Source organism: Tasmannia lanceolata, unplaced genomic scaffold, assembly GCF_043159265.1.
Source record: "Tasmannia lanceolata isolate RefF3 unplaced genomic scaffold, GAP_Taslan_0.1 ptg000007l, whole genome shotgun sequence".
Taxonomy (NCBI): Eukaryota; Viridiplantae; Streptophyta; class Magnoliopsida; order Canellales; family Winteraceae; genus Tasmannia; species Tasmannia lanceolata.
Window position 1 is genome coordinate 11,447,535 of NW_027518684.1, and position 22,053 is coordinate 11,469,587.

The following is a 22,053-nucleotide window of genomic DNA, read 5'->3' on the forward strand; positions in this document are numbered from 1 at the left end:
AAATGTAAATATAATGATTCATAAGCTAACAAGTGTTATTATTGCATGTGGAACCAGCTGGTTGAATGCGAAACAAATTGTAAAAAGATCATTGCAAGATGTAGTAGGGGATTTTTCCTTGAAAGATCAGTACAAGTCAAAATCTACCGTGGGTCCATATTTCATACACGGGTCCACAAGCCTTACCATGAAAATGGATTGATTTGATTCTCATTTCTCAATTACTGGACAAATCAGGCAGAATAGAATTCACAAAACCAACTTCGCTTAGCTTTTCAAATTCTGCATTTTTGCCCTGTCAAACACTATGATTTTTTATAAGTTTAAAATGTATCAGCGTTCTTGGCCCATGCTATGCATTGGTGTAAACTAATGGGCCCCACCCCATCAGAACATATATTTACCCTCTTTTTTTACCCGGGACAGCCCCTCTGGTGTAAAAGAGTAGTCATAATTCATAAATACACTAGAGTGGCTGTTCTGAGCTAAAAAGGGCGAACCACACCCGATGCATGAAGTTGGTGGGACCCATCCTATCAAAATATGAGTAAAATGGTGGACCCCACCCTACTGATGAAATTAGCTGGTGATGGTGGGCCCACTCATGCGTGTAAAATTTTGGACAACACAGTAAATTTTGGGCCAATAATCGGTTGGAGCTGCTCCTCGTTTGGCACAATCTAAAACGAACATGGCCTATATAAGTTGGGGCCCAACAAACGAACGGCTTGGATCACCCTCTTTTCTAAAACTAGCAATCTTCCCATCAGATGTAGTCCCACTCATCCTATCTATACTAGGGTTCACCCCCTCGTTCTGAAATAGCAAGCCGAAAACCCTCGTTTCGAGACGATTTATTTGTTTTTTCTGATTCAAGTCGTGAAGGTTTAGGGTTTGTTAGGATAGAGATCCTTGGTTGAAGATTTTAATGTTGTTTCCTTGGGCAGGATTTTGAGAATATAAATAGGTAAATTTTGGAGTAGAGAGGAAGAACAGAAGCAATGAAGAAGTACGGATTACAGCTTAGGGTTCCCCCATCATCACAACAACAACAGAAGAAGCCAACTATAACGCGACCTCCCCTCCCTCCTCCTCTCGGCTTCGGAGACAATGATGAAGAAGATGACGTTGAGAATGAAATCGCTCGCCAGGCCTCAAAGAAAAGGGCTCTCAAGGAAGTAATACTAATACACCTCTCTCTCTATCTCTCTTTCTCTTTTCGGATTTAATAGAGCTATTTCAAATGAATTCTTCTCTTGTTTTGTTTAGATTGAAGAGCAGCACAAGAAAGCTTTGGAAGAGGATCCCACTGTTTTCGATTACGACGGTGTATATGATGAAATGAAAGAGAAGATCGCTCGCCCTATTGTCCAAGATCGCCAGGAAAGAAAGGTCCCTATATCTTACATTGATTTCCCCCTTCTGTTTTTTTCTTTTTTTCTGCTTTGGGCATATGATCGATGAGATTGAATTAAAGTATAGTTTAGTCAACTCCCAGTTAGATATCTATTTGAAACATAGATCGCAGAAAATTTTGTTAGAAGGATTCCATGGTGGAATATAATAATAATAAAGAAGTAAACCAAAATTCTTTAAATATTTGCTGGTTAGTCTACATTGCTGTATTGTTTCTCAATGGCCTGTTGTTGGTTTTCCATTGCAGTCAAAGTACATAGAGAGGCTGATGGAAAAAGCTAAAGAACGAGAACGCGTACATGAAATAGTTTATGAGAGGAAAATTGCAAAAGAGAGAAGTAAAGATGATCACCTTTTCGCAGACAAGGAAAAGTTTGTTACAAGTGGCTACAAAAAGAAACTTGCTGAGCAGGCAAAATGGTTTGAGGAAGAGCGGTTGCGTGAACTTCGCGAGCAAAAAGAGGATGTATGTATGCAATGCTTATCTTTATGGTTTTACATTATCTTATTTCACTCGTGACACGCTCTTCAATAGAATTAGTGAATGTAATATGTTTGTACATATGCACCTATATAAATACATCAATGTATAGGGGCAAGCAATTCCTATTTTGGGTAATATAGTGAACATATTACTTGGAGACGTGTGGACCGAGTCACGAGTTTCATAATTTGTTTGAAGTTGAAAGATAGCACTGGTATCTGAGGTTCACATTTTATTTGACATTTTTCTTGCAGCAGGAAGAAATACGGTTTATGTAGAATTTATTCTCCAGTGGTACAGCTTGATTAGTGGATATTTCCAATTAATGCCCAATGTCCTCATGCTAATTTGTTTGTTCTGTACCATTCTAAATTGACCAAAAGGCAGCGCCATGTAAAGGAGCTGACTACTAGCTTGTAGGAGCTGATGATACTGTGATTATGATGTTTGTATTGCAATATAAACTTCTTGCATTTTATTAAGGGGAATGATATTTCCCCCCCTCTGACGGATAAAATCCCCCGCCTCCTCTCTTAACGTTATTCTTTAAGTTTTAAAGGCAAAGAAAAACGTTAAAGGGGGTGAATTTATCCTCAAGCCCTTTATTAATGGTTTGATATACTATATTTTTTTTGTAGGCCCTCTGTGAACTTTGTAAAATGTAAGACATTGTCTTTACTCAATAACTTATGAATGATCTGAACTCTCACCCCAGATGATTTGATTTTTCAAGCACTTGATACTATTGATTAGCAATTTCAAAGTAAAAAGTACAAAATGACGTAAAAATTTCAGAACGATCTTTCAATAGAAACAACCATGTAGCACGCGATAAATTATTCACAATATAACAAAATATCGAAAACAAGATAAAGAGACTGTACGTGAAGGACCACATATGTCTGAATGAATAAGTTCAAAAGGTCGTGATGAGCGATGACTACCACGCGAAGAAAAAGACACTCGATGATGCTTTCCCAACTCACAAAACTCACAAGTAAACGACTCAACAGAACTAGTAATAAAAGAAAATTTGCGAAGCTTCTCGGCAGGAGGGTAGCCCAATCGACAGTGCCACTGATGAGTATCAACAGAAGTAAACACCAGCAAATCCCGAATCAAGATAGTATAAGCTACCAATCTCACGGCCCAATTCATCTAGAGTAATCACCAATGTAAAGTTACTTAGTTACCTCTGATTTAGAAAGTAATAAAAGAGGTCTCTATCAAAATCCCAATAGTCAAATACCATTCCAAGAAAAAAATCCCTATATTCCAATACTAGGTGCATAAGAAGGTAAGTGTACAGAATATGTTTGACCATGTATAATGAAGTTCTATGAAATTTACCATGTTCAAAAAAAATAAAATTAAAGAGGACCAAAGTTCTATGAAATTTACCTCTTTCAGTTCGGTGCCTGAAAGGGGCTCCCCTTCCAAGTCACACGGCTGATCCATTCAAACATAGTGCCTTCATATATAAGCAACCTTACAGAGTTCTTTACGATTCAGGATTGTTCTTTACGATTCAGGATTGAAGCAAGATTCCAATCTATATGAGTTTCCTTATTCCATGAACACAATCTTATTCCATGAACATGTTCTGTTTTTTTTCCTTTTTGGGTTTACATGCACCTTTCAAGCTGTTAAGATGCATTTTATTCTTAATCTCATGGCTTTCCCGAAATTCATCACTTGATATTTTTTCTATCTTCTTAAGAATTTCTCCTGGCATATATAATGAAACTGACTGATATATTTGGTAGGCAATGCTATATTTGGTCTTCCATCTAGAGAGTCTGTTTCTATTTTTCCCATGTGGAAGGCAATCCTATCCGGGCCAGGATCCTTCTTCCATCTCTAAGGAACATTTTATTCCATCTCTTTCAGTTGTTGCTTAACAGTACAAGAAAATTCTGTTATTGTTAAAACTATCGTCCAATCCCCCTGATCCTTTTTAATAAATAGAATTGGTTGAAGACCTTTAAATTGGTGATCGATTTTCTCTGAATGCTCACGAAGTCTATTAGGTCATTTAGAGAATGGGGAGTGGTATTGTGGTGCTTTTGATTCTATTTGGATCTCTGATTTTTATGCATTCCATCTCCTTTAATATACATATGAAAGATTTCAGTTGTTACCGTGAAGAGACAAGGTGATAAAGAGTCTTGTTGTTGAAACTCATGAGCACTTTCCAGTTTCCACTACCCATAAGGATTTCTATTTACAAGGTTAACGGTGGGGGAACCAGTCCACTGCCAAATCTTATTCTGCGAGTATTAACTAAAATTTATCATTTCAATAGACTTAAGCGGCCATTCCTATTTTGAATAAGATGCATTTCATAGAGGCATGCAGAAATACTCACACTTAATGAAGAAACTCATTCAACTTCTATACCATTCAAAAAAACAAAAAAAAAAAACTCATTCTACATCTCTTTTTTGAGATTATTGGTGTGGGCAGTTATCTTATTGTTCATTTCTTATATACATGTTCTTTCATGTTATTTGCTTTCTTTCATTAATTGATTTTAATATGCTGATTTCCTTGTCTTAAAGGTAACCAAGAAGGGTGATCTGAGCGATTTCTACTTCAACCTCACGAAGAATGTCGCATTTGGGGCCCAATCAACTGAATCTGGGAAGCCTGCGAAACATAGCACAAGCTTAACTGATGATAATCGAGAAATAGGTAGTCGTCCGGCAGCTGATGCTTCTTCTAACTCTACCAGGGAGAAATCCAGTGATCCGGCAGAGACTTCCACGAGGTCTCGGAACAGCTCAGATCCAAAGCCAGCTTCATTAACTTCCCCACAGGAAAACATTGTACCTGAGCCACCATCGGCCGATCAAACAGCCGATCAAACAGCACATAACCGTCATATGAGAAGTGAAGATGCATTGGCTGCAGCTAAAGAGCGTTATTTGTCACGAAAGAGAGCTAAGGATCAGTAAAGTAAAAAACACCTCTATCTACCCATTTTTTCCTGTAGAGTATTATGAATTTTACGCAAAATATATTTTTGCTTTTCTTTGGAAACACATAATTTTATTTTTTGTTGGAATTGTGCTTATGTTTTATCTAGGAACAATTGATCTACATGTAAATTTTTATTGGAGCTGCATTAGAATTGTAATGTTTAAAGCATCAATGATTGAAAATCTCTTTCCAATCCCTTGCTAATAAATAGGCCCTGGTAGAGGCCCAGAAGGGTACTAAAGTTGCAGCCATTGGCTTCTTCCTTTATATAATTGAGGCCGAGTCAGATTCTTGAAAAGGCAGGATTCTTTGAAAAGGCCCATTGGATTGGCTACAGTGCTTGTATAGTATACCCTGTACATTGAGGCTGTACTGGACGTGAATGGCAGATGGCAAACCTATCCAAGGATAAAACATACCCCAGCCTTCTATGCTCGTGGTGAACTGGAATTTGGATTAACCAAAAATCGAATCCGACCTAAGTCCAAGCAAACTCAAATCAGGGATAGGGTCCATTTGCAGTCTGATATCTGCATGGATCTGGACCGTCGAACCAATAGGCAACCCTTTCATGGGTAATAGCTGAAGACACCAATGAGATGTTCTCAACCATTAAAGCAAATTGCTTGACGTTGGACCATTTTTATTATAAAGATTGTGTTAAATAGTCTCCTGCCAAGTAAGTTTGTGGGGTCCACTCGGTCTAACTCTATTTTCTTGTTTGTGAGATTGTTTCACCTTTGTCGCGACTAAGGTCGTGCTCATTTTGGATTATTGGTAATTGATTGTGTACTATACCTGATTACAGAATTGATTGTGCTGAAACTGTTGTTTGATTCGCATGGCAAACAACTGATTGTGAGCTTAAACTCGATTATAAAAGTAAAAAGAAAAGCCATTGACTATAATCGGTGATTCTTAGCCGATTACAACTGATTAGTCGGTGTTTGATGGCGGAACTTTCGATAATTCTGAGATCGTTTTTCAACTTCAACCATGGTAATTTTCCAAAATGATGAAGTTACCCTCAAGTGTCATAAACTCCATTTTGCCAAATCCTGCTCTCTCTCTCTCAAAAAAAAAAAAAAAAAAAAAAAAACCTTGTGAGACCCTAGCTTTATTTCTCTCTCATAGCAGGAAGCAGATGTCCAGATAAAACTGCTTGATTTTCTGTGGTTTCAGTTTAGAAACCATTGGATCTCTGGTTTGCTTCCTTTAAAACCAGAGAAAGTTGAAAGGTGGTTATGAGAAGTGGGCTTAATTTATGGTTTCAGTTCAGAAACCTTTAGATCTCTGGTTTGCTTCCTTGTAATCCTTAGAAACCATGGCAATTAATGGCAATTAAACCATATCTCTGTTTCTCAGGAGAACCTCTCTCATATGCTCGTTTCTTTTACATCTGTAAGGTGCATTCAGTGGCTTGGAATTACATAGGCACGAATGTCGCTTCCATTTCTGTCGATCAAAGTAACTGCTCTGGTTTGATACATCGTGCCTCACGGCCATGTAAGATCTCTTTCTTTTTCTCTTTCTGTATTTTGGGTTTGAGATTGTATGATTTACTTTTCCTCCTTTTTTTAATTTCTTATAGTTAGATTTGGCAGGGTTAGAGACTTGTGTTGTGACTAATAGGGCTATTTGATTAAGAGTTAATTTTTCAACAAAGCTTCAAGGCCGAGTAGGAGAAAAGTCTTTCATCAAATTCTAGATCCATTGAATCGCCATAGATTTTATACTATTGGCATGACTGGTTGTGTTATCCATTCTTCTTTTGGCATCCTTGTTTCCAAATTACAATAGAAGGGATAAAATTCTCACTACAAAGGGGAATAAAGAAGTAGCATTTCTAGATATAGCAAACCACTTCATGATTCTACCTTCACGAGTTGAGAAAGGAAGAAAGGAACTTACAAATGAGTTAGAGAAATACTTCCATAGATATAGTTCGACAATTCACTCTCCAAAGCTAGTTGAGACAAGGTTTCCACTTTACTTCAAAAGTAGTTGGTACAAGATTCTGAGTGAGATATTCAGAGAACTTTGAATTCAAGGATTTGAATCTAGGAGTTCTGTTTATGTCAAAATGATCTAGTCAGTGTGCTATCAGAAATGGTAATCCTTTCTTGAGTAAGAACCGTTCTGGAAACTAAGCATAATGAATTGCAAGGGGATGAAGGGTGTAAGCATTGCAACGATGGTTAAGGCTTTGGCCATCAACCACTACATGATCCAACGGCATCACAGAAACATGCCTAAATCATATCAGTGATCATTTAGGGCCCGTTTGGATGCCGAGAAGATTTTGATTTGGATTTCTCACATTTGCAGCCCTTTTTGTGTTGTGATTTGGATCCGGATCAAACCCTTGGATTACCAAATCAGCGACTGACAGTGTAAAAAAACAGATTTCCAAATATTCAGAGAACTTTGAATTCAAGGAGTTGAATCTAGGAGTTCTGTTTATGTCAAAATGATCTAGTCAGTGTGCTATTAGAAATGGTAATCCTTTCTTGAGTAAGAACCGTTCTGGAAACTAAGCATAATGAATTGCAAGGAGATGAAGGGTGTAAGCATTGCAACGATGGTTAAGGCTTTGGCCATCAACCACTACATGATCTAACGGCATCACAGAAACATGCCTAAATAATATCAGTGATCATTTAGGGCCCGTTTGGATGCCGAGAAGATTTTGATTTTGATTTCTCACATTTGCAGCCCTTTTTGTGTTGTGATTTGGATCTGGATCAAACCCTTGGATTACCAAATCAGCGACTGACAGTGTAAGAAAACAGATTTCCAAATATGCTGTGGAAATAAGTAATTGAAAATCCACTGATCTGGCAGTTTCCTTCACCCTCTTTGCTCTTAACCTCTCCCCTCCAATAGGAAGTTACCCCTTCCCTCTCTGTCTCCCTCAACATGAGCTGGCAGATTCATTTTGTATTCAAAACTCAATTCCAAATCCAAATACAAAATATGAGGTATCCAAATGGGCCCTTATGCATAAGATAATTTGTCATTTATAATCAATTTTGCTAGTCACTTTTCTAGCTTAGTCTCCTGCAGGCCGTGCTCCTTTGAAAACCGAGCTTGCAGATTCACTGTGGTTGTTCCTATTTTTCATTACCTGGGATTCAGGATCATGCTTTTGAGCTGCTATGTCTGAATGAATAGCTGATCTAATTAGCTTATCTTCACATAAGTAATTCTGCTCTAAATGATTGGCTTAGCTTAAGTAGTTCTGCTCTAAATGATTGGCATGCACACGTTCTTGCTTTTCTGTTTATATTCTCATATCTGCACACATATAAATTAGGTAATCTGTCCGACTTGTTAGCTTTTGAGCATGTAATCTTCACATTAGATCGCATTAGTTATTAGCTATGAAGCACGGGTACGGGGTGCTGGTACGACACGACACGGGTACGGGTACGGGGTGCTGGTACGACACGACATGGGTACTTGGGTACGTGATTTTCCAAAAAACCCGGGTGCAGGTACGTTTGGGTACGCCGAATATAATAATATATTTTAATATTTTATTATATATTTATAAAAAAATTTAAAAAAATAATTGGAGAGCAATCAAATAACAATAACATCACCAAAATGGAAAATTCTAATATTACTCTTCATTTCATAAGTGATTAAGTTCCATAACATGAGGCATCAATACATCATTCATTAGAAAAAAAGTCTGTCGCCAGTGTGTTGACTAGTGCCTGACAAGATGAATAATTTTTAGAGACTAAATTATGAGATTTTTTATACCGGACTTTGGGATTTAATAATGTTTGGACATGATAGATTTTATGAATTTTTAAAATTTGAAAAATACCCCACCGTTTGGAAGTTAAGAAAGTTGAAACTTTGACCCTACTCTTTTTCTTCGGATTTTGTACTAGAACAGGAGAGTTGACTTTTTTTCTTTTTAGATTTGGGTCTTGAAACTATTTTTAATAAATCCAAATGGGGGTATTCCGTTTATTTACATGTAAATCTCAAGTAAATGGACGATAAAAATAATAAATCTTAAATGGTTTACATGTAAATACTAAGTACAGGAGAGGAGAGAGAAGAAGCACATGAAGGATTTAAACCAGATAAGAGAAGCAGAAGGTGTCGGGTACGCGTGGGTGTGCACCCTAAACGCACCCGACACGCACCCAGCAACCAAAATTGGGTTTTAAAAATAAATAAATAAATTGGGGTGCGTGCCCAGGACGTACCCGGGGCGTACCCGCAACTCATGCATGTCGGGTACGGGTACGGGAGCCCCGGGAGAGTACCCGTGCTTCCTAGGATATTAGTTTCTGTTAGTTCACATGAGAGCTTTTGTTAATATGTTAATTTTGAGCATGGACCTTCATTTTAATTCTGGTATCCTTAACTCCTGAACTTCTAGTTCTGTCATGTTTTAAACACCCACTTTGACAAGTTGCACAGGCTGTAGCTGCTCTCACGTTCAAAAACTCCGTTTCGAGTGCCTTGCTTTGAGCAGGGATATGTGAAGCACATTGTCCGTTCAAGAAGAGGGAAACCCATTATGTCTCTGCCTCTCTATTCCTTCTCATACACCTCTACAGCGTCTATGGGTAGACGCCATTCCTGTTTTTTCTGACACATCCCCAAGATTCGACAAAATATGGCCTCAAAACTGCCCTGCTTTTTCTTATATACATCCCTCAAGATTCGACCTGCATCCTTCTTTCCTTGCCGGCTGGTAGATAAATGATAATGTCATTGATGGTTTATAGAATGCATCTCGATGAGATGGTTCAAGGTTCTTGTTCATGTTCGAGAGCCCGAATTCAGTGAACATGACAGGCTTTCTCAGTGCATTGTCGTCAGCGTCAATGTGAGATAGCGCCTACAAGTCAATTAATAGAACTTATGAAAATAGCTATTTATTCGCAATGCAATCATGTATTTCAAGGACAAAATTGGCTTCAAATCTTTAAAACTTCCAGTGCAGAAAAATATAGGGGCTGCTCCTTGTTTCTTTGTTTCAACTCTTTGAGACGAAGACTATATGGATTTGGAACTATAGGATCTTAAATATGTACATGTTGCTGTGACATAGGATTCTGGTTTCATATTGAGAAAAAATTCTTAAATGGTACCATGTACGCTATGTTAAACTTATGTTAGCTTTTTTTTCCCCCAAAGATAACAGTTTTCATTCCAAGAACCAAAAGATCAGGTCACAATCCCAAGAGGACAAGCTGTCCCCAAAGAAAAGTACAGGCCATGCAATAGCTTGCGTCAAAGATACAGAAATGAACAACAGAATACAGTAAAATAGAAAACCCGAAAAAGGTATCAAAGGCGCCACCATGAGACTATCCGACTCCATCATGAGGGGTACTTTTAAATACAGCAACCGTTGGCAAGTGCACCCCATCCTTTGCTAAGCGATCAGCCTTCTCATTAGCGGATCTTCTCATGTATTGGATTTTAGGACAAATAACACGAACCAAATCCCGAATCTCAGCAGTGGTGTTTTCTAGTTTCCTAGGTCCCCTACACTTGTTGGAAGCCCAATTTGGCTAAACATCAGCTAAACATGCCATTTTGGAATTTGGATGGATTACTGGTTGTGATATCAAATGTGCCCATGTGTGTGATTTTATGTCAAATGTGCCCGTTTGTGAGATTTAATGTCTTGTAGTGTTTACCATTGGAGTGTAATTGCAATTTCTGCAGTTGCTTGTTATATAGTTGAATTTTTGTAGGTTTTCATACTTGATATAAGATGGGTCGGTATTTGATTATCTATAACACCTGCTACCTTCAACTGTCTTGTTTGTAAGAACTATTTTTCCGGGCTTTTGAATCTACAGATGTCCCTTTTGAATCTATAGATGTGCCCCAGTAAGGATTATTCCATGGCAACTGCAGATGCGGTAGATGCAGAAGTGAGGGAGCTGGTGGATTAGGCGTATGTGAGAGCTAAACAGATCACGATCCATATCGACATACTCTACAAGCTCGCTCAACTCCATGTAGTAAAGGAGAGCTTAGATGGGGAAGAATTCATGAACCTTTTTCGTCTATGGCAATGCTGAGCTATTTGTTGTTTGATCTTAAACTAGATTTTCTTTGTGACCAGAGATTTCGTCAATGGAAAAACCACTTGCATTAATGTAAACAAGGTTTCTGTCTATATTACATTTTTCGTTGAGAAGCAAAATCCCACATGTTTTGTGTAAACAGGAAGGGGTTATTGATTCGTTATTATTATCTGTTCTGGTTCTTCAGGAACCTCTTCTTCCTTGCTGCCTCTTTTCTAGTTCTGCCGCTTCATTCAACATGTAGGCACCGAGCGAAGGTAATGGAGAAACCCCAAGATTATTGATCAATGCATGTGGTTTTTCTTGAATGGTGCAAGAAATGCAAAGTTGAACTGTTTGTGCATGTCTAGCTTAGGCCCTTGTGCCGGCAGTCCAGGATTTCTGAATTGTGCAAGAAGAGGTTCCTGAATGGTGCCAAAAAAGAGGCGGGATTTCAACATGCTGGCATTGAGCTAACGTAAATCAACCTTAGCCCATTGTATTGACATCCCAGGATTTCTTGTGCATGTCTTACCTTTGCAGGGGCCATTACCTCCATGTAGAAAGAATTGGTCAGTCCGGGTAAACGCATTGAGCTTGCATTGGAGAAATGCAAACTTTTGTATTTGAAGTTTAAACTTCCAAATAGAGATTGAAAGTGAGAATGAAGGCATGTCCAATGTTGCAGGCAGCGGGGGAATGCGGAAATAGAGAGAGCTTGCGTCAAAGGGTATCTTGGTCGGAATAATCGATGAAAAAGGTTTGGAAATGTCTTTTAAGATTTGGAAATGAAAAAAAAAAAAAAAAAAAACCGTCTTTGAAGATTAGGAAATGATATTAGCACAACCATATTTTGATATTTTTACAAACCATCTTGTCTTTTAGTATTTAAAGAGCTGTCAAAAAAGGTTATTACATTTCCCAAAAAGCTCTAAGGAGCCAATTAAAGAACAAAAGACAGACCGAGTTTGTGCAAATATCAAAATCTGGTTGTGCTGATAACATTTCCCTTCCTTTATGCTGTTAATTTTTTAACCCTTTACTCTATTAATTGATGAGAAATTATATGAAGAAAGGCTGTATAACCATGTACGGGTGGTACGATAGAAGTACCTCTCTATATTTGATCCAACGGTCCTGATCACCAAGGATGGGTGTCTAATCAACGGTCCTGATCACCAAGCACCTATGCCATACGTTTCGGGTCTCAGTATGTCTAAAAAAAATTGACGAAGGAATAAGCGTTGGTCAACATTAAAACAAGCAAAAATTGCAATGCTCTTTCAATTGATTAACTCAAGAAAAAGTTTTAGAACCATTTATGAGTAAGCATTGATAGGTGATTTGAGTGGTGTTTCCTTAGCTAATCACAAAAGATAGAGATTGAAAATAACATGTTGTGGTGACCATGACTTTTTTTCATGGAATATTAGTTTACCCTTTAGTGATGATTGAGGAAGGCTTGAGGGGAAGACTTCAGAGGACATGACCGAATGAATGAAGTTAGGGTGAGAATGAAACGGTGAAAAAATTACTCAAAGAGCATGCTTGGCAATTTCATGGAATACTCATAAGTTTTATAAGGGAAAGTTTTATAAGACAGTTGTGAGGCCAGCTATGTTGTACGGTTTAGAATGTTGTGCCACCAAGACGCAGCATGCGCATAAGATGAGTGTAGCGGAGATGCGAATGCTTAGATGGATGTGTTTGTTAGATCGAATTAAAAATGAAGACATCTATAAAAAGGTGGGAGTGGCACCAATTGACGAGAAGATGAGAGAGCACCGCTTAAGATGGTTTGGGCATATCCAATGTTGGCCTTTCGATGCTCCAGTGAGAAGAAGTGACTCGTGCCAAGTTGATGGAGTAAAACCAGACCGGAAACAACTTGGGTAGAAACAGTGAGGAAAGACTTTAGGGCTAGGAACATAACAAAGAACATGACCTCGGATATGATAGAATAGAAGAAAATGATCAATGTAGACAAACCCAACTAGTGTTAGGAGAAGACTTAGTCAACTTGAGCCGGGTAGATCCTTTCACCGTCTTCATGAAAATTTTCTAAAGGATTCATTAGCCGACTCCAACTAGTTTGGGACAAAGGCTTAGTGGAGTTGAATTGAGTAGACCTGGCAAACTGGTGGGTCGGGCCGGGTCAACCCGCGGGTGATGCGGGTGCGGGTCCACGGGTCGGGTGAGAAAATGACCCGCATTTTGGCGGGTCAAAATTTACGTGACCCGCGCGGCCCGCGGGTGGGCCGGGTCAACCTGCGGGTCACCCGCAAATATGCCGCAAATATGGGATTGTAATAATTATTTTGATTTGACAGCCTCTATTTTTCCCGTAATTGTCATAACCTCCTCTATGTGATTTTCTATGTGATTTGGTATTTTTTTCGTAATTTTAAAATTTTATAACCCTTTCTAGGTAATTTTTCATTCAAAACTTTATAATTTAGCTAATTTACTTTTTGTGGTGTAATGATTACTTTTTTACATTTTGTAGGAACATTTTAGCAACATTTGGATGCGCGCATCTTTGCATACACAAAGGCCACTTGCCGAGAAATTGCCAAAGGAGAAGCTTGATAGCAAATTCTAATAAAATAAAAACCATATTTAAATGTTATCAACACTACTGGGCACTCTCACTTTATGTATGGCCCACACCATAGGATGATCCAAACCGTCCATTAGTTGGGCCATAGCCTAAATAGGTTAAGCTCCAAAAATCATTTCCATAGGATGATCATATCCCTCCAATCTGAATGTTAGAGGGTTGATCCTAACCCTCTATAGATCGGAGGGTTAGAATCAACCGATGGAAATAATTTTGGGGCATAACCTATTTAGGGTATGGCCCATCTAATGGACGGTTTGGAACTTTGGATAATCCTACGGTGCAGGACATACCGTACTTTTTATAAAGTGAGGAGTTACTCATAAAAAACAAACAGCAGTGATGATAACATTCTCAAAAAGATTAAAAAATACTGTAAAAATGCGGGTGCCCGCGGGTTGACCCGACCCGACCCGTGTTTTTGCGGGTTGGGTCACCCGCGGGTTGGTTTTTGACGGGTCACGGAAACTTAGACCCGTGCCCGCAAATTTGCGGGTGGGCCGGGTCGACCCGCGGGTTAGAGAGAGCAAAAGTCAAGAGACTTCTCATGTAGGTTCCCACCCTCGTGTCTCACCCTCTCTTCCTATCTGTCACAACTCGCAAGTCACAACTAACCCCACTTCTATGGAATAAATTTTCACGGTTGCCAAACATGCCTAAAAAGTAGCCGAGTAATTTTCACCATGGTTTGTGTGTCACGTGGATTCTAGCTATATTGCTTGTCCTCTTGTGCACGTGTCACGAGTAAATATTGAAAGCAACCTTTCACCAACTCATAAGTCATAACTAATATTAAAGTCAGTGTTCAACGACATAATCCCAAGTAATCTTAAGACGACAATAAAGTTATGGGCCTAACTCGGTTGGATTGGACTGGGATGAGGCCAACCCTAGCTCAACCCGAGCCACGGCTTGAGGATTGTCAACCCTAACCCAACACGTCTAACCTGTTTCCTAAATCGGGTGTAGTCAGGTTGGGTTCCGGTTAACCTAGGCCCAAACAAAAATATACGGAAAAAAAAAAACATAACCTAAGAAATCACCATAAAATTGGAGGACTGAGGTCGAGTTTAGAACAAGTTGGGTACCCAAGGCCTCAACCCAAACCCAACAAGAAATAAGATCAGGCTAGCTTTTCCCATCCCTAACATACCCAACTCAAGAAAATGCCAACCCAACCAGAGCCAAAATCAGACCGAATCTGTCGGGGTTGAGCCTAACCGAAGTTGCACCCCTAGATAAATTTCATATTTATCAGTGACTCTGACTTGAATCCCTCATTGTTTACTTTACAAATTCTAAGGAATTTTGCCTTTTGTTGTCAAATGTGAATGACCTAAAGGGTTTCCGATAGTTTTTTTTGTAAAATGTGATCTGATTACATCGCTATTAAACTAAGGTGCACAATAAGATGAATGACAGTGAAGAGCCTAGCCAAGAAAAATATTCGGTGAGTTTAAAAGGCTAGAAAAATTGTTTGGATTGCAGGAAAGACATTTCTTGAGGAAAAAATTTTCCTCACTACCATCAGAGGCAAACGATATAGTTATTATAGCTTACTTAGAAGGATATATATCATCATAAATTGAAAGATCACTCTAAATAAAACATGAACCTCTCATGGGTCAAGTTACAAAACCCACTTTCAAAAGGTGGCTAGTCGAGGCTCTCAACCATGGGATTTGCTAGGGAATTTTGCAGAAAGGCATTTTGTTGCTAACCTTTGCACGATAGAATTGCCACATCAGATAAATTAAATGAATAAGACAAAATCTGCAGAAAAGTGCAGCTCTGTGGCTGTTCTGACATGCAAAAGTGAGGCGCTAAATGCTTTCCGGAGAAATTCCCTAGCAAATCCCAACTGATAAATTAAGCAAGCCTTAATTCTCACCTCAAAATGACGAAAATACCCACCTTATCAAAGCCCATACTATTTCTTCATTCCTTGACACACCTCAAGTTGAGGCGTGGCAACAATAAGACACCTATTTTCTTTATTAGATTCCACTTGCGGTTAAATAATACACTTGAAGACATTACATTTTCCCATTTCCCTTCTTTATTCCGTAAATAAAAATATAAAGGAAAACAATTCCAAAAGAAATAAAAACTACGACTCAAAATGACCAAAATAACCTTATCTAAGAGTGTAACATTTAAATAATTGCCATACTATACTAAAACTCTCACCGGCCACCACACAAAGGATAGTGGTCCACCTTCCGTACTTTCCTAGCCGGAGATAGAAAATTCACCTGTGAAATAGGGGTATTTTGGTCATTATGGTGGAACCAAAAATTTACCGTCACCGTCAAACGTCAGTGGCGCAACCCGTCGGAAACTCCAAACGGAGACCGTTACCGTTACGGGTATTGAGCCTTATATAAGCAGGACAATTGACATTAATATGATAACGGCCAGAGGTCCAAGATCCAACCTTCCACCGTAAACGTCCGTCAATCTTAACCTTAATGAGAAAAGAACCCAAATTCTGGTCTTCATTTAGAGCAACAGTAAGATAAGGAGAGACAGGTACGTTAACGCCGTTAAGAAACGGAGACCAGATGATGATATCATTGTGACCCTGGTAGGTGGGTGGTAAGACAGTTGCGACGGTTATCTGTTGATTCCGGTACGAGGCGTAGACGTCGAGTTTGTCGTAGTAAATGCCGATTCGATCGTTAGGGTTTCGAGAATTGATTGAGATTTGAAGAGAGGTGGTGAGGAGACTTGGGGCGGTAACGTTGAATTGGTTGATTGAGGCGTCTTGGAGGGAGAAACGGGGTTTTGTGGGACGGAGAACGAGCCATATTATGAAGATTATTAAGAGGATGAGGAATATGAAGCTGAGGAATGCGGCAAAAAGTCTCCGGTAGAGTTTCCGGCGACGGTTGCCGTGGTTTCTACAGTCTTTTGACATGGGAATGGGTTTGGAGGAATGTGGATGGGGGAAGAGTGTGTGAGGGGGGTTGAAATAGGGGGAGAGATGGGTTGGAGAGACTTTGACAATAGGGAGTACGAAATAATTAAGTTTTAGGGAAAATTACATTTACACCCCCTCTAGTATCTGACATATCCACTTCCGCCCCTACAGTTTAAAACGTGACAAATACACCCTGTAGTTTCAATTTGTTTAAGGTAGGCCCCCTAAGTTGAAGGTTCGTTCATAGATTGAAAGGTTAGGATGATCCGATGGAGCTGATTTTTTGGGCACACCCTATCTATGTCAGGACCCATCAAATGAATGCTTTGGATCATCCAAATAATATGGGCCCATACCCGAATCCAAACACTACCAAAAAATCATCCAAATAATGTGGGCCCACATTGTTTGGATGATCCAAAGCGTTCATTTGATGTGCCCTGACATAGATAGGGTGTGCCCAAAAAATCAGCTCCATCGGATCATTCTAACCCTCAATTTATGGACGAACTTTCAACTGAGGGGGCCTACCTTAAACAAATTGAAACTATAGGGGTGTATTTGTCACGTTTTAAACTATAGAGGTGAAAGTGGATGTGTCATAAACTAGAGGGGGGTGTAAATGTAATTTTTCCTAAGTTTTATTGTGTTGTTTGACTGAATGAATAATGGTAAGATAGTGGGGAGGAGGAATGGGGGTTTTGGAAATGAGGAGATGGGACATAACGTATGGTTCTTGCTGTGCCTTATCTCGTATTCATGTTAAGTTGTAAATGAATTTTTGAGTTGGTGAGAAGACACGTCTGTGTCACGGAGCTTCCTCATTAACCCAGCTCAAAATTAAATTGGGCTGGCGTTTTGCATCCCTAACACAACCCGACCAGAGGAAATGCCAACCCAAGTACACAACCCCAGCCAAAATTGAGTTCAACCCCACCCACGTTGCACCCCTTGCCAATTAGGCCACAATTCAAAGCCTTTTGTTTTAGAATGAAAAAAAATACCGTTGTATCACTTATAAAATGACAAATATACCCCTTCTTAGATATACACATATAAGAATCTTGTTTCTTAAGGCACCGATTAGCAATTGGTCGTGCTTTTGCTAGGTTTAAATGATCAGATCCATAGATCTGGATGATGACTACGAGTCCAGCCAAATGCCTCTATGAAAACATTGATCAGATGATCTAGATCCTTGATCTATTAAGGGGCTCTTTTAGGGTTCTATCAAGAAACGCTGAACTGCTGATTTTTCAGTCATGGGACCAAGACCGTGTGGATCATCACCTCATGACGCTCCACAAGATCAATGGTCTCGATTGAACATACATTTCCCATCATGGGGGTTCCTAAAATTGATTGTTAGCATTGATTGTATAGTTAGGAAATAGCAAATTTTAGATGCGTAGAGGCATGGGTCCCTAAAATTGATTGTTAGCCTTGATTTATATGGTTAGGAAATAGCAAATTTGAGATAAGTAGAGGCAAAATTGTACAATTCTGATGATCCAGACCGTTCATCTAGTTGATTCCAAGTCAGACTGTAGGAAACATCCAATTGCTGCACATGATCATGTGTGATCAAACGGTTAAGGCCTTTCAATGGGGTTCAATTTACTGAATAGTTTATGTGCATATATGTTTTGGGGATTGGCTAGGGACTAGGATTTCACATGCCGGCTGTTGCATGAGGGTGCAGCCACCTCAGATGAATTAAATGAATAAGACAAAATCTGTTGAAGAGTGAGCCTATTGGCTGTTTCGTTAACACGACAAAAGAGAGACTTTACTCTCCCTAGCGACGACTTGGGCGGCCGATTATTAGATTTCAAGCATCTAAAGCTAATGAACGGTTAGGATTTGCTTGCACAATGAGCTGGCAAGATCATTAAGTGCGACAAGAACCCCAACGCCCGAAATCAATTAATCCAAGATGCGACATTTCCTCGTACGTTTTACGTCGGTCGTATTCTTGTGTAACTTCAAAAAAGAGAGAGGCATTTTTCACATTGGTAATGATATCGGCACTACCGTGTTTTAATTGCACAGAGTCCGTTTGTTTTTTGTTTTTTTATTGGCTTCTGAGAATTTTTTGGTATCTGTAATAACCTTTCACTTCTGTTTAAATAATAAATGACAGGATGAGTTGGTGCAATTATCAAATCATGGCAGTGCCAATATCAGTATGGGGCCCTCTATGTGAAACCATACACGTGGTGCATGACATTGGAATGTGGGGCCGTTTGGAGATCGCATCGTTTGACAATTCAAGGTCCTTCATTCACTGAATACAGATCATTTGTGTCTAGTAACTTTTCTGGGCCGCGTACTAGTATTGAGTTCTTCGGATTAGAAGCTATTCTTGGAATTGGCTATCCTTACTGGATAGGTTTATCTCGAAATCATCTCGTCTCTCTTCACAAAACTTTTGATTTGGTAGTATGACGTGAATAGAGGATAGCAAACATATACAAGCAATTTGGCCAATCCCAAGTGTTTGTTCAGGACAAAATTATCCAAAGAGTAGTATGTGGATCCCATGAACAGCTTATCCAAAGATTTCAGTCCTTGTATAGAACAACCCATTCAGTCATATTCAAGTTGTTTGGCATTGTTAGGTGGTCCGCTATGAGAAATTCACCGAATGTGTTAAAAGTTGGTGATGGGTTTCTTATTGAGTCACATTTCCAAAATATTAAAATTGGGGGTTATTCGATCTTGTAATTCTAATTCTATGCATTATTTAGTTTTATTTTGGTTGGGAAAAGTGAAATCTGGCTTGAGGTGGTGGGTGATGGTGGGCGTGAAACATTTCAAGTTGCCTTGCCGTGTAAGGGAAATTTGAGGTAATTGCTTTGTGGACTTTGGCAAGCATAACCCCTTTCTAACCACTATTATCTGCGCCCTACCTAACTTTTCTCTATTGCTTTTCCATTCGATTTCACTAACCCCTTAACTTTCTTGCTAATCACTCTTATGCATTTTCATTATCTTAATTTTTAACAATTTGTGAAAGGAATAAAATAACTGAGATCTCAAAAGTCAAAACAAAATCTCCCTAAACTATAACCTCCTTATCTCTCTTTTAACAGCGAAGAACCCATTGTATCTCTAACCTTCTATTGCTCTCCTCATGCTCTCTTTACTTTGAGATCTCTCTTGTGCATATTTGTTAGGTTCTTAGAAAACCTCGTATAGATAGGTTCCCTCTCTCTTAAAACTAAAACTCATGACCCGTTTTCTATTCATGTTAAGAGAATTCTTTTCTCACAATCTTGCAGAAACAAATACCAATCCTAGCAATTTCCACCTTGATCTGTTTCATAGCTTGTAAAATTTTCACAAACCACCATTGGCCTTCTAAAGTACCAGCTAATTAAACACTATTGAATCATCATGTCCTGACTCCACTTGGATTGATTCATCGATCAACATTGTCAGTGCATATGTCTAGTCTCTATGGGTCAACTTTAGAGAGGAACATCTATCTGTCCTCTCCCAATACAAGAACTAGCCTCTTACCATCATTTGCACCCTGGAAATCTGTCATTGCTCTCTCTCTCTCTCTGCTCTCATCACGAAAGAGAACTTATATAAGTCCTTGTAATTATGTATTCCATATTTTCAATTATCCATCGAGGTCATAGGAAAAATACTAGTTACTGTATTCTACCAGATGATATATATTGGCATACTTTCTCCCTTCATTAGGACTATATAGCCGCGTATAATTTTTTTTATGGTTCCACCTACAATTGAGTATCTACAACCCTTTTAGTCCAACTTGTTAAGAGATATTAGATTCTTCTACATTTTTTGGGACATTTGCAACAACACAAAAAGTACCAATGACTCTTGAATATTTTGATCTTTACCGTCGCAACTTACCTAACACATAGCTGTCACCTTAGGGGATTACATCTGCCCTTCTCTAGTGGTATTTATCAAATTATTTCTCTTGGTGCATACAAGAACAGAACATCCTGAATCTAATATACACTTATCATGAGGAGAAGTGTTAAATAGCTATGGAGACTATGAGAGTATTTTCAACCATCTAATTATACTCATCTGCTGGTACTATAGTGGTATTTCCAAAATTGTAATAATTTTTCTTGTCATCACTACATAGTATCAGTCACACATGCTCCAATTAGAGGTTTGATTAGTCTTCTTGCCTTTACGACAATGCTTGGTTTAGTCGTTTTTAACCAGTTAGAGGGTTGAATAGTCTTCTTGCCTTAACGACAATGCTTGTGTGTGGGGGGGGGGGGGGGGGGGGGGGGGGGGGTGGGTGTTGATGGCAAAGTTCGTCATTGGAAGATGGAGGCATTTGTGGAAAAATAGTATCTTTCGCGTGGCTGGGTCCTTTTGTCGCACCTCCAAGCCCACTCGACCAACACCACGCCAAGGGCTTGACTTGACCCACCAAGGCCGCCTGACCTTAAAGACACACCTACATAGAAATGTGGAAAATTATACAGTTTGTGTGTCACTCGTTCTTTTCTTCGCCAGTAAGAGTACGTAATAAAGTTTTCAAAGAATTGAATTCACATTGCTACATGTAAAATGATTGATAGTGATTGGGGCGGTTGATTTTGATAAGAGAGAATAGATTAATTCGTAATTGAAGGGTAGCTTGGTCTTTTCCACAGAATGAGGGCATTTTTGTCTTTTTCTCAACCAATTGCATTTGCCATAAATTTAAGGGCAGGTGGTCTTTTGCACAATAAGCCAAAAGTGGAGGTGGTCTTTTAGAAATATTTTAAACATAAGGTAGTCTTTTGCAAAGACCTCTATTTTTATTTACATAGGACAAACTGACACGGGAATCATGCCTAATTCAAAGGGTGCTATCAGGGCTGTAACTTGGGTCGGGTTTTACCCTATCCGCATTGACCCCACCCGAAAATAGCCTGGGTTGGGTTCATGTTTCTTGGGTTTCAGGTCGAGCCGGGTCTACGATCCAAAAGCCCGCATAAATCTCGGGTCGAGCCGGGTTTGAAGGGGCCCGACCCGACCCGAGTTACTTACGTTATAGTATTTATTTATTTTTTGTCTAAAACTTTGTTACTTCAAAAGTGAAAACTTAAAAGTAAAACTCACGCACACATGCAATCACAGGGACTCTTTCCATCTTTTGTTCGTTTCCCTCCTTTAGCTCTAGGGTTTCAAGTTTCAACTAAATAGTTAATGCACTAAATAGTTTGTTGTTTATCTCATATGAGTATAATCATTTTCGTTTAGTAATGCATCAATTTATTCTCTTTGGACTAGTTATTAGTTAATGCACTAAAGACTTTGCCATGCTTGAGTTTTTCTACTTCTATGAGCTGAGTTGCCTTGCCGAACAAGAGTTTTCCTTAAAAAAATTGTGTCAACGTAAAAACCATAAAAAAAACCCGACCCGACCTGACCCGAGATTTATCATGGGTAGGGCCATGTTTGGGAATCGTGGGTCTTCCGGAAAAAACCCGACCTGACCCGAGATATTTCTCGGGTAGGGTTGGGTTCTTCAAAACCCGACCTGCTCGACCTGAGTTGCAGCCCTAGGTGCTATACAAACACCCAC

General features: G+C 39.1%; 2 protein-coding genes across 6 annotated transcripts; one reads left to right on the forward strand and one right to left on the reverse strand.

Annotated features, from left to right (window-relative positions):
- The first annotated feature begins 794 nt into the window (after nt 1-794).
- On the forward strand, nt 795-11,157 carry LOC143881894 (uncharacterized). 5 transcript variants are annotated; one of them, XR_013252038.1, is made up of 6 exons: nt 795-1,178; nt 1,270-1,392; nt 1,664-1,882; nt 4,462-4,858; nt 6,248-6,388; nt 10,726-11,157. XR_013252038.1 is itself a non-coding variant. In XM_077385228.1 (5 exons), exons 1-4 carry the CDS (start codon nt 1,002-1,004, stop codon nt 4,855-4,857), a joined length of 915 nt encoding a protein of 304 aa, XP_077241343.1. In that variant the 5' UTR covers nt 795-1,001; the 3' UTR covers nt 4,858; nt 10,747-11,157. The 5 variants fall into 5 exon arrangements, 3 of the variants coding, with proteins under 3 accessions (XP_077241343.1, XP_077241342.1, XP_077241341.1); XR_013252039.1 differs by having other exon boundaries at nt 6,289-6,388; XM_077385228.1 differs by lacking the exon at nt 6,248-6,388 and having other exon boundaries at nt 10,747-11,157.
- Nucleotides 11,158-15,453: 4,296 nt separating this feature from the next.
- Nucleotides 15,454-16,534, reverse strand: LOC143880967 (NDR1/HIN1-like protein 1). Its single transcript, XM_077383942.1, has one exon. The coding sequence runs from the start codon at nt 16,473-16,475 to the stop codon at nt 15,867-15,869; it is 609 nt and encodes a 202-aa protein (XP_077240057.1). The 5' UTR covers nt 16,476-16,534; the 3' UTR covers nt 15,454-15,866.
- Between the last annotated feature and the right edge of the window lie 5,519 nt (nt 16,535-22,053).